The sequence below is a fragment of the Diceros bicornis genome, chromosome 5 (assembly GCF_020826845.1).
Source record: "Diceros bicornis minor isolate mBicDic1 chromosome 5, mDicBic1.mat.cur, whole genome shotgun sequence".
Lineage (NCBI taxonomy): Eukaryota > Metazoa > Chordata > Mammalia > Perissodactyla > Rhinocerotidae > Diceros > Diceros bicornis.
The window spans coordinates 69,275,572-69,288,210 of NC_080744.1; the positions used below are offsets into that span (position 1 = coordinate 69,275,572).

A 12,639-nucleotide genomic window follows, 5' to 3' on the forward strand; every position below is an offset into this window, starting at 1 on the left:
CAGAGGAGAAACGGGGACACTGGCCAGAGTGGAGGCCCGGAGGTTGGAGGGGAGAGTCAGCGGAGCCTTCTGCAGGGCTGGGGGTGTGGTTTAAACCATATCGGTAAGCCCCCGGCACCCACCTAATGCTGTCTGTATGATGCATTGAAAGGGCTTGTGGGGACCCCTCACATTCGGGGACCTGCTCTTATTCATGCGTTCTCCATTGCCACTGCCCAGGGGATGTCCATGAGTTAATGTGTGAAGGACGTAGATGCTAAAAGTCCTTTGAAGACGGGAGTAACCTCCTTCTATTTTATTTTATTTTTATTTATTTATTTTTTTTGGTGAGGAAGATTAGCCCTGAGCTAACATCTGTTGCCAACCCTCCTCCTTTTTCTGAGGAAGACTGGCCCTGGGCTAACATCCGTGCCCATCTTCCTCTACTTTATATGGGACGCCGCCACAGCATGGTTTGATGAGCAGTGCGTAGGTCCGCGCCCAGGGTTCTGAATCTGTGAATGCCGGGCTGCCAAAGTGGAACGTGGGAATGTAACCGCTACGCCACTGGGCCAGCCCCTGCAACCTCCTTTTAGTGTATGTGGCTGAGCCTCCAGGCCCAAGTGAGGTTTCTGGCCGGTCTGAGATCAGGGATGGTACAGAAATGCTGCATCTTCAGGCAGCAGTGGCGGGGAGGCCAGCCCGCTCTGCCGTCTCGGCTCTCACTAGGCTATTTCTGGGGTCACTTAACCTCCTGGCTTTTGTCCTCTTCATTCGTCCCTGCCCAGCCTGTGCACCCTCCAGCCCGCTGCCTACCCTCCAAGGGGCTGAGAATGAGCATCCCATGGGGGGCTCGGCCGTGGGAAGGCTGGGGGCTTCCCCCTACCAGGGGATGGGCTCTGGAGGGTGAGCTGCTAGCCCTGACACTGAACAGCCACGCCACCTTTCCCGGAGGTGCCAACCCCAAACACACCGCCCACAAGTCTCCACAACACAGAAGCCACCCAGGTTGTCATTCGCTCTTCCCACAAAGACCCCTCCATGTGGCTGTGGGGACGGGGTGGCCTGGTCTAAGCCAAGACCCTGACAGTCAGGCCGGGCTGGAGAGTCTGGGAGACCCTCCTAGAGGAGGTGAGGCATGAAAGGGCCCTGAAGGGAGGTTCTGATGCAAAGGGCTGGGGAAGAGAATGAAACCACCCTCAGTGTGCTAGACTCTCGCTTTAGGACAGTGAGGCCCTTTATTTTATTTTTAAACTTTTGAATCCCCCTGACTCAGCCTTGGGCATGGCACACAGTAGGTTCTCCATCTGCTTGTTGACTAAATGGAGGGATGGTGGATGCTTGGCCCACAGTTAAAGAAAGGAGTGACTGCATGGTCTCACTAACTCTAGTCATGCCACGTGGGTCAACAGCAACACTTATTAAGCACCTACTGTGTGCAGTCAGCTGACCTGGGAGCCACACGGGGCATAGCCCTAAGGGAGGCAGCAGGTACGCTGGGATGGTTCAACCCCTGCCTGTCACTCACTGGCTCTCAGTGTGCCCTGCAGCCTTTGTCCCTGCTGGTCCTCTGGCAGGAAGGCACCTCCCCTTCCTCTCCGCCTCTCTCAGGAGGTGCCCTCCCCGTCCACCACACTCTGCCCTGCTCCTCTGGCCGCACCAGCCTGATGCTCGCATGCACCACTCCTGGCCTGTTCTGGAACTTGTGTGGCTGGGCTGCAGGGCCCCTGTGGGTTTTGTTTCTGCCTCTCCTGCTGCTGGTTAGGCTGAGCCATGGGGCCTGGCATGCACAACCCAGACTCCAGCTCCTCCGGGTAGGCGACAAGGTAGACCCTGACTCTGCTTCCGGCCCCCGGCCTGGGGGTCCACCGTTGGTGCCCCCACATTGGATGAGGGCTCCCTCTCCAGGGGCTCCCAGCCTCCAGCTCTCTGGGCCAGGGAGGGGCTGGGCCCCAAAGGAAATGATCTCGGCTGCCCGGTCAGGCTTCTCAGCCCCAAACTAAGCAGGAGACTCCAATTTCTGTGACTTACAGAGGGGCCTGTGAGATTGTAAAGACCTCACTGCTGACTGAGCACCCCTGTGGCTTGGTGCTCTCAGCTCGACAATGTGACTGCCAAGAGCAACTGTTGGGGGTGACTGTCCCCTTTCACAGCCAAGAACCCAGGACCTGGGAGGGGTGACTATCCCAGGGTCACACGGTAAGTAGGGCAGGGCAGACCTTGCCCCACTTGGCTCCTATAACCACGCAGGGAGTCAGGGCTCACCCCGGCCTCACCCCGGCCACTTCACAGTTCTCAAGACGGGCGGGTACAGTTACCTCCCCACCCTTCCCGCTGCCCACCCGGCCCCGCTCCCACTTTATCCTCCTCATTAGTGGCTTCTCCTTCCTCTGTCAAGTCCCCTGTGACTCACAGCCCCCTGAGTGTGCCTCACACAGTCTGCCTCAGCCCAGGCTCCCATCGTGGCCCTGCCTGGAGCCCCCTCTACAACTTCCCCGGGAGGTCTCCTCTCTTTCTGGGAAAGTTCTCCTTTTCCAGCTGGCCTGGGAGGCCAGGAGGCAGGCAGGGACTCTTCCTGGGTCATGCTTCCCCCGCCCCCCTCCCCACTGGCCTTGTCCCAGGGAAGATGAAGAAGGGTCCCAACAGACGCTTCTGTTCATTCCCCACTCTGTCCTGAGCCCTCCTCTGCACCCAACCTGCGTCTAGCCTCGGCCCTGCCCCTGGGAGGCTCTCAGGCCATGTTCTTGTTCATCTGCACAACAGCCCACTGGAGTAGGCAGATGAGAACTAAACTCAGAGAGGTTAAGTGGCTTGCCCACAGTCACACAGCTCACAAAGACTGAGTGGGGACTAGAGCTCACGCATTCTTTCTCCTTGGGCTGCATTCACTCTTTCCAGTCCAATGCATGGGCCTTTGGGCACTGAGCATTAATCTCCCCTGGGTCACACCACTTTTAACCCTTCCTAGCCCTTCCCGTGTTTTCTGTGGCTCCAGGGTGGGGTTCCAGGTTGGGAGCCAGGTCCCTGGTGTCTCTAGAAGACCTAGAGAGGGCTGTGTATTCAGGGCTCTCAGACGGGTGCACCTGGATCCAGGCTCTGGAGCTGACTGGCTTCAGGGCCTCTTTCCCTGGGCAGAGCCAGGCACTAACAGGCCTGACCTCCAGGAGAGCAGGGGCAAGGGTCAGAGGTTGCTGTCGCAGCCGCGGGCTGGGGTCAGATCTTGGGGCTCCCCATGAGGAGGAGGCCTCGTCAGAGCCCTTTCTGAACCTGGAGTCCAGTGCCCTGCCTGACCCTCTGCCCGGCTGGGTCCTCACCCAGGGGAGAGTCCACGCCTTCCCAAGGCAGCCCCTCCACTCCACTGTTAGAAAGTCCTCCTTCAGCTGCCCTCAGATTGGCACCCTCTCCCCGTCTGCTCCCCCCGAGTCTGTACAGAGACCAGGCCTCAGGGCTGGAGAGGCCCAGCTGCCCCACAGCAGCCTTAGTGCCTCTCCTCCAAGCCAGGCCTGAGCTGAGCCCCTGGACTCGCTTAATCCTTCAAAGAAGGTTGTATTATTATCCCGTCTCCCTGATGAGGAAATGGAGGCTCAGAGAGTGTCAGTGACCAGCCCAAGGTCACACAGCTGGTGGCTGAGGTGTTGGACTGGAACCCATGTGTGTCCCCTCCCAACCCCCGTCTCTGGCCACACTTCCCTCTCTAAGTTCAGGCAGAGCCAACGCTGCAGGGGGGCTCGGGCAGCCAGAGGAGGACCCGTCACCTGCCCCTCAGGCCTCTCAGGACTTGGGTGGGGGCTGCTGGGTGGTGCCGGCTGTGCTGCAAGCGCCTGGGGACAGATGGCCTCTTCCCCCTGCCCAGACCACTGGATTTTCTCCCCCATAGAAGCTGACCTCACCCAGAATGCCCGATGCCCAAGAGAGCTGTCCTCCAGGCCCTCTGCCCCAGTGGCCATCTAGGCCTCCCTGGCCCTCCCTGTCCAACGTCCACCCCACTCCAGGCAGCCCTAGACCCTGTCTAAAAGCCCAGAAGGTGCCCGGCAAAGGAGGAGGGAGCCGGGGCCCGGGCCTCTTACTTGATCTCCGTCTGGCCGCCAGCCTTCCGGGCGATCTGCACCAGGTCCTTCCCGTACCGCTCCTCCGCTTGGGCCCTGCAAGAACAAGGTGGGCACTGCGTCTCCCCCACTCCTGCCGGCTGCAGGTCCCTCCAACGTCTGCGCCAGGACCGAGGCTCCACCCACCCAGCCTCTGGGGGCGAGCATGGCCCTGCAGGCTCCTCCTGAGAAAGGCAAGCCCCCAGCCCTTCCTCCAAAGAAATGTCGGCCAAATACAGGCACGTTTGAAGGGACATCAGGTTATTTGCCCACTTGGGGGAGGCCCCGGTCTGGGGGAAAACGGGGGAGCCGCACTCCTGCCGGTTTAGAGCAGGGCGCCGGGCGCTCACCTCTGCCGCAGCAGCTCCTCCACGTCCTTGCACATCTTCCTGCCGTCCAGCAGCCGCTGCAGCAGCACCTCGTAGCCCGTGTGGGCCGTGAAGTCCCTGCACTGTGACGAGGGGTGGAGGAGGAGGGGTGTGTGAAGGCCACACTCGGCAGTGTGGGTTGGGGAGGCACCGCGCGCAGCCAGACAAGGACCCCTCTGACCACATCCCCATCTGCCTCCATCTCCCCCATTCAAGCTCTTGGGATTCAGGACCTGGCTTCACACAGGCACACAGTAGGTCTCCTCCCATCCGTGGAGGATCCAGGTGTGTACATGAGCCCCGCTTGGCATCAGAGTCCATGACACATTGACTCCAACACAAGACGGCCAGGGAAGGGCCACCACCAAGGCCCCATGGTGACAGCCTCACAGGGTGCCCGGCACTGGTCGCTCCTGTCACCATCTCAATAATCCTATTACCTCAGCCGTCCAAGTGAGAAAACGGAGGCTCAGGCGTGTGACGTGTGCCCTGAGTGACACAGCTTGAGAGCCGTCTGGCCTGAGTCCCTGCTCTTGACCCTACACTAAATGGCCTCTGCAGCGACAATAGCGATGGTTGTTTCTCCATCATCAGCAACTGTGCCCTCGCTACGCCAGCCCTCTGTGTGGGCTCAGGTTCTCCTCCCACGCCCACTCGGGGACGTGGGCATTGAGGGGACTTCGGTCAGGAGCGGGGCACACCCTAACACACGTGGAGGAAGCACGTAGGACACAGCACACCTAGGACGCCCCGGGGCCCCCTCTTAACCAGGGCGGTGGGGAGTCTTGGAGAGTCCAGGACACAGCTGCTTCTCTGCTGCTCAGCCCGGCCTGGTGTTCCTGACCATCTGATGCCCCTCTCTCACCCCTGCAGTGGATTCTGAGCTGCTGGTGCAGGAAGTTGGGAAGGCAGGTAGTACTTGAGGACTATGAGGGGACAGGGGGTCTCCTAGGACATCCCCAGGCCTAGGGAGTAGGCCCCAGGGCCAGCCTGCCCCTCCCAGCTCTCCAGGTGCTGCACACAGCGCCACTGCAGGGGAGAGAGATGGATCCTGGGGGAGGTAGTAAAATGTCCTGCTGAGAGCAGAGGTGTCTGTGTCTGACCTGAGCCTGGCTCCCGTATCCATTCCTGAGGAAGGACCCCCAGCCCCCAGGGTGCTGGGCCAGACAACTGCAGATCGGGGCAGGCCCCGAGATCCGGCACCTAGTCTGTCTTTTCCATCCCTACAGACCCCAAAAAGCCTCAGAGCCCAGGGAAGGAGCCCCTGCTTCCCTGACCACACGCCTCACAGCCCCACTCCACAGAGCTCAGGCAATCAGTGCGGCTTTCCCAAGGCCACGTGCATTTGGAGGAGGCAGCTCTAACCCGTCTTAGAGTCGAAAGCTGGTGGAGCTCCTTTCCCTGCCCCATGCCTCCCCGCAAATGCCGTGTTACGGGTGTGTGGGGAGAGGCAGGGGAAGAGTCTAAATCAAGGAGAGCTTCCTGCAGGAAGAGGCATTTGAGCTAAGTTCTGGGGAGAGAAGGTGTTGTTCTTCAAGGTCTAAGGAGAATCAGATGTGGTAGGGAAACGCAGAGATGCCACAAATTGCCCCAACTGGCCCTGTGCCAGCCCAGCCCACCCTCAGCAAACTCGGAATAGTGGAATCTCCAGGCCTGTAGGACACAGCACCCCAAGCTCACACCCTCCTCCAGAAGCATCCCTAGAAATTCCTGAGGCCCAGGCTGAGCTGTCTACAGGGTGACAAACAGGTCCCCAGCGGGAGGAGGTTGTCCCTCCAACCCTGGCAGGCCTGTTCCGTGGCAGGCGTCAGCCCCAATGTCCAGGCTGGTGTTGCTGGGCCAGGCTGGGCCAGGCTTCCATTTCTGCAGATTTCATGGGCAGCCAGCCACTTGCCCACTAACCAGCCAGCAGACAACGGCTTCCTGCCCCCCAGCCTCTGCCCTCCCTCTGGACCCCTAGGGCAGAAGCCTGGGGCAGCTGGGAAGGAAATTGACTCAGGAGCCTCAGCGTCCTGCCCTCTCCCCATGAGGGGGTCGCTCTCAGCTGGACACCATGATTCAGGTCCAAATTCCACGGACGACCAGAACTGGAAGACATCTTGTCCAGTACCCTTAAGTCCTCAGGGAAACTGAGGCCCAGAAAAGAGAAGGACCTGCCTGAGGTCACAGAGACAGAGGCAGGACAAGAATCTGGACTTTTAGGGGACGTGTTATTATTCCATGATGCCCCTGGGGGAGATGGCGGAGAGCTGACCAGGGAAACACGGGCTGGATTTCAGCCCTGTGGCAGGACGCTCTGCCCTTCCCTGCCAGCGTCGCGCCCAGCCCTGACTCTCCAGAGGAAACCCTCTGTCCTTATCGAGACCCCCAGAGCGCAAAGAGAAGCAAAACCAAACCTACATTGGCCATTCTGGAGGAGGCAGAAAGCAGCGAGTGTCCCTGCTGCTGCAGCTCAAGAATCCGGTCCGGCCCCTGCTCAGAGCCACAGTGGTGCTAGGAGGGGCTGAGGCCGAGGGAGCTACCGTCACAGGTGACTAGACTGTTCCGAGGAAGTGCCTGACTCCTCCGGGGCTGCTCACAATGCCTCCTCTGCACTGCACCCCTCCCCCGGCCCGCACCCTCCTCCTCCACCCCCACCCCAGCCACCTCCTCAAGGGGATGGGCTCTGACTCATTGCTCAGAGCAAGGCAGAGTCGGGCTCAGTAGGCTGTTGAGGAAATGAATGAACCAACCATTCGACCAGTTAATCAATCGGCCCTGCACGTCCACAGTGCAAGGCCCAGCACCAGAATCACTCCCTCCAGGGGGCCCACCTGGCCTTCCCTTTCCACATCCACCCAGCTCCTCCCTGCAAGTACCCAGCCCCCCTGCTGGTCCCCCTCCGTTCAAAGCTGACATTTCCACAATACGGAAACTACCAGAAGGCAGGGCCTCTCGCCTCCTTCTGTCCACCCGCAGCCTCTGTCACCTGAAACCTGCCAGTAGCTTTGCCATTTGTGAAATCACCATTTTTGGAGTCCACCTGCCACACACTGCAGCAAGAACCACAGCCGTTATCTTATTGAAAACGCCACATCCAGGTAAGGACAGGGACGAGGCGGCCCAAAGACGGGAAGTGCCAGCCTAAGGTCACTCAAGCAGTAAAGGTCAGAATCTGGGATATGAACCCAGGTCGGCCTGTCCCCTACATCGGTCACTCAATAGACAGCCCAGCAACTATTTCTCATTTTGAAACATCAAAAAATGATTTAAACAAGTAACTTTTGAAAATGATTACCCAATTCTCTTCACCTCAAATCAAAGCTGTATTTCGGGCTATCCTTCATTACCACGGATTCACAGAGGCCGGGTCCGTGCCCAGGCTGGGCCAGAGGGACGCTGCCCTAGAGAAGGGCCATGCTGGCCCTGCAGGTGTATGCGCTGAGAGTCAGCAAGCAGCCAGAAGCCACGCCCCCACCATGCGGCATCTAGGGCAGTCTACGGTGGGGCAGGGCGCCAGGTGGTCAGCAGGGGCAGTCCGTCCATTGACAGCCCCGCTCGCCTTGCCATCCACGCTGTGTGGCCACTCTGGGCCTCCCTTTCCCCACAGCGGGGCCAAAGGGGGCTGCAGGATGTCTCTCGAGGCTCCAGGAGGAGGCGCCCAGGAAAGCTCTGGGCGGGAAGAAGTATATTCCTGCCTCAGCCGCAAGGCAGTGTGGGGAAGGCCTGGGTGCTCTATTCTGCCCAAGGACAGCCCCCCACTTCCTTCTCTGGGGGGGTCTGGGTGTGAGCCATTGTCCAGACCTGCGAGCTGGCCCTGGGCCTGCCATGCCCCCACTGGGTGGGTAGAGAAGCAGCCTCTGTACCTACCACCACTTCCTCCTTTTCTCGCCCATATCACTCTTGGTGGCTGCGGGGGCTAGGCCACAGAGACCAGCGCCCCGAGCAAGCCACTTCCTTTCTTGGGACCTGGTTTCCTCATCGAGAAAGTAGCGACAGAGGCCAACCTCTCTCCTGGCCCTGACAGCCCGCCCCTCTAGGACACAGCCCCATCAGGGCAGACTGTAGCTGCCAAGTCAAGGAAGGCACCCAGGCCTGGTCTGAGAGACTGGACAGAGTGCAACAGCCTAGGTATGGGTTCACACCCCACCTTGTGACCCGCATCATTCTCACCCTCTTGGTAAAAATGGACCTAATAGTTCCCACAACCTAGGGTTGATCTGAGAAGCCAATCAAACAATGTGTGCAGATGAGAATACGAACATGAGATCAGAGGGTGTACTGAGTGGGGTACCAGGCTAAGGATTATGACCCCATTTTACAGATGAGGAAAATGGAACCCAGAAAGGTCATCTAACCTGCCCAGGAGCCTGCAGGGCACAGTTGGGATTTGAACTCAGCTCTCCCAGGCCAAGATCTTGGCTCTTAACCTCCCCCTTCCCTCTCCTCTCTGCAAAGCCCCAGCGTAGTGGCTGTTCAGCAAGTGGTAGGTCCCCATGCCCTGCCTGCCACTGTCCCAGCAGACAGAACCTTCTCCAGCTTTGGTCAGGCTGGAAAAAATGATTATCTCCCCACCGCAGCCCACACACACAGCATCGCCACCAGAGGCTCCATTTAATGTTTTTGTGTGTGTGTGTGAGGAAGGTCAGCTCCAAGCTAACATCCATGCCAACCCTCCTCTTTTTGCTGAGGAAGACTGGCCCTGGGCTAACATCTGTGCCTATCTTCTTCTACTTTATATGGGATGCCGCCACAGCATGGCCTGGCAAGCAGTGTGTCAGTGTGCGCCCGGGATCCGAACCCGGGCCACCAGCAGCAGAGCGCACACACTTAACCACTACGCCACAGGGCCGGCCCCCAGAGGCTCCATTTAAAAGGCTGCAGAACCTTTTCAAATGCTCCATTACATGGAATTCCAGAATATAAAGTACATCAGAGGACGGCTAAACCTCTAACCTTAGAGGGAGAGGCCTGGGTTTTGGTTCTGGGTCCCATCTGCCAGGAATAAGCTGGGTAGTCTTGGTAAAGTCCTTTGCCCTCTCTGGGGCTTCCTGACTGTGAAATGGCTATAGGGAAAGGAAGTGACCTTCAACTGTCCTTCCAGCAGGGAGGCTGATGTATGTCTGCTGGCTTTAGGAAGCCATGGTGACCAGGGGCTGCATCTTACCTGGAGAAGTCTGAAGTCAGGAGGTGGGTTGGAGCTGCCTGGGAAAGAGTGAGGCCTGGGGTGTGAGGGGGGGCAGAATTGGCACATGTTTTTCCTGGGAACTGAATGGTGGCCGTGGAAGGTAGCTGGGAAGAGCTGCCTTGTGACTGCCCGTGAGAACTGCCTGACAGGGAGGGAGGAGCCCCCAAAAGAAGCTGTGTAGAGTGGGCTGGTGGGCGCAGCTGGGAGGGTCAGAAGCAGACAGCTGCAGGGACCAGAGCAGAGGGATCCTCCATGGGGGTAGGATGGCCAGAGAACCCAATGAGGTGCCCAAGAGAGAAAGAGCTGACCGGTGGGCATCCCCCCCTGCTCTGCTGTCCACGGAGACTCCAGAAGCAGCTGGCGGTGGGCGTGGGTAGATCATGGCAAGTGAAGAAGCTTCCAGCGCACAGCTGGGAGACAGGGAAGCTTTCAATTGAAAGAGAGTGAAATTCTGATATTAGGTTGAACTGGAGCGAGTGACACCTGAAGAGGACTAGAGACACTCTGCCACCCGCCCAGGGGTGGGGAAGAGAGAGCTAATAGCAGCTTTGAAGGTAGAAGCAAGAAAAATTGTTTCCTGCCTGCACCCTGCCAAGTTCAAAAACCTTTTTAAAAAGTTCAAAAATCTTTCTAACGTCTGACATGCTCTTGGATTGATGGGCTCTTCTTTTTTCAAACCCTTTTTTAAACATCACCTTTTATTGGTGGGCGGGGAGACAGAACAAGGAGACTAGACTGGCTCCCTCTCATCTCAGAAGCCGCAGCACAGCGCCGGGCGGCTTTGCCCTCTATCTCGCGCACGGTTTAACGGCAGGGACAGCCCAGACAGCGTGCCCGCCGTTAGTGGTTTACTAGCAACTAGTTTACTGTTGCTTGTCTTCTGTGGACTGAGAAAACAAATCATTAGGATTTTTAGGAAACCTGAGGCAGTGAGCTCTGAACTCTCGAGAAGGCAGCTCCATGACGGCAGAAAGTGTGTCTGTGCGGTTCCTGCCGGGTCCCCGTGCCCAGCAGAAACGCTCAGCAAACACGTTGAATGAAGAGCTAAACAAGGGCCTCAGGGGTGCCCTGCAGAGGATGTGGCTTTATGACTGCTGGCTCCCGAGGTGCGCCACGGAGGGGACCAGACCATGTGCTTGCAGATTCAATGACTCACTATCCAACACCTTTAAATAAACCAGATGTCTCTTCTACTTCTTACAGTAGTAAAAGATTATGTATTATCCCCACAGTACAAATAAGGAAACTGAGGTTCAGAGAGGATAAGTCAATGAGTAGTAGCTAGGCTCTTTGCATTGCCCTTCAGCTATTACCCCACAGTGCGGCTCATCCCCACCATTATTGGTTGGCAAGTTGAGGAAGCAAAGGGCCAGACACGCAGGTACGGCTTGGATGGATGGAAGGAAGGAAGGTAGGAGGGAAGGAAGAAGGAAGAAACAAGAAGGAAGGGAGGGAGGGAGGGAGGAAGGAAAGAAGGAAGGAAGGAAGGACGACCAGCGACTTCAACAAGCAGCTGGTTGCTTACCCGGAGTATCCCAGGAAGAGGCGTGGGTAAGGAGAGGGTCCCAAGCCAAGGCCCTTGAGGAAAGCTGTCACCTGCAGGCCTTTGTGGGGCCATCAGGAACAGAGGGATTGTTTGTGTTTGGCATCCCCAGAGGCCCAGCCTGGACTCACAGGGGTAGAGACCAAATCCAGATCAATACAAGGAAGGGTTTTCCAAGAGCCCATGTGGGCCCAGACACAGAATGCAGGGCGAGCTGCCTCGATGGGCGGAGAGCATCCCGTCACTGGGGTCTGCGAGCAGCTTAGGGCTTCCGCAGAGGACTCAAGCCTCAGACAAGATATTGTACTAGGTGTTTTGGGTCTAGGCGTCCCCTGACCCAAGGATTGAGGGGTCCACGCATAAGCAGATAAATGTGGAGTTATTTGCAGCTCTTCTAATGACCCAGGATAGGTGTCGTGGGGAGAGAGCCAAGATGGCAAAGACAGACCTTTATTTTTAAGGAACGAAAGCACGTTGAATGTGGTTAGATGAGCCACTCTGGGTTCAGCCGGGCTGACAGGAGCTTGAGTTTAGAAGTGTGTTTCCAGAGGGCCCAGCTCTCCACTGGCCCCCAGTCTGACAGCCTGGCTTTCCCAGGGCCTTACAGGGTCTCTCCCCAGAGCAGCTGAGCAGCCCATCCGGTTGGGCCCCCGAAATGTCCAGCCCCCGGGCTTGGGTCCCCACTGGGCCCCAACGCCCTGGGGAGCCACAGGCCTGTGGCTGACGGTCACCCTGCAGCCTTCCGGGGGCCCCGTCAAAGCCCTGTGAACTGTCAGGGGCTCTGAGGAATCCCACATGAGCCGGCGAGTGTAGGGGGCGCAACAGGAGCTCCAGAAGAGGACCTACCGTGTGCGCCTGGGGCCTCTTATCTCAGTAATATGACTGCAGGGTGTGAGAGTTTGAGGAAAGTGAGGATGCGAGAGGCTGTGTAACTTGTCCAGGCCGGAACAGCAATTGTGTGGGTGTGCCTGGCTTTTGACCAAGGTCCCTCATGCTAGAAAGCTTTGTTCTTGTAAATAGGCCTCCTCAGTTATCAGGAAGGAAAGGTCTCCCTACCACACTCCCCTCCCCCATCCTGTGAAGTACTGCCCACTTCTCTGCTCTCTCAAGTCTTAAAGGTTCAATCCAGCTCAGCCCCCCATTTCTTCCTCCTGCTTCATGAAACCACAACGTGTAGAAAAGTTAGAACAAGGGGCGGGGGGATTGAAGACAAGTCTGGGCAGAGGCCTGGAGGTGCGAATGAGCCCCTCGGGTCGTGGGAACTGGCAGTCTGATGCTCAGAGCTGGGAGTGGCTGCAAGCGGTGAGGGATCTGAGGGAGGTGGAGCCAGTGTCTGAACAGGGAGCCTGGGGTCAGTGGAGGAGAGCCCGGTGGGGTCTTCCCAGGAGGTAACGGGAACCAGCGCCAGTCCCAAGTTCAGGGGAGGGGGCTGGGCGGGATGCAGACAGGTGGAGGATGTGCTCTCCATACCTTATCACCTCTGATCCTCAGAGAACC

At 58.1% G+C, this 12,639-nt stretch overlaps 1 protein-coding gene across 4 annotated transcripts in view; it reads right to left on the minus strand.

Moving 5' to 3' along the window:
* The window catches only part of PSTPIP1 (proline-serine-threonine phosphatase interacting protein 1), a 42,853-nt gene that overhangs the window by 17,163 nt on the left and 13,051 nt on the right, over window positions 1-12,639 (minus strand). For 3 of the 4 annotated variants that reach the window (XM_058542144.1, XM_058542141.1, XM_058542143.1), the window contains 2 exons: window positions 4,415-4,515; window positions 4,047-4,121 (listed from right to left, as the gene is read on the minus strand). In XM_058542144.1, coding sequence (XP_058398127.1) covers window positions 4,047-4,121; window positions 4,415-4,515 — 176 coding nt within the window. Of the gene's footprint in view, window positions 1-4,046; window positions 4,122-4,414; window positions 4,516-6,832; window positions 6,963-12,639 lie in introns of those variants that run through there. The other variant, XM_058542142.1, reaches the window with a different exon arrangement.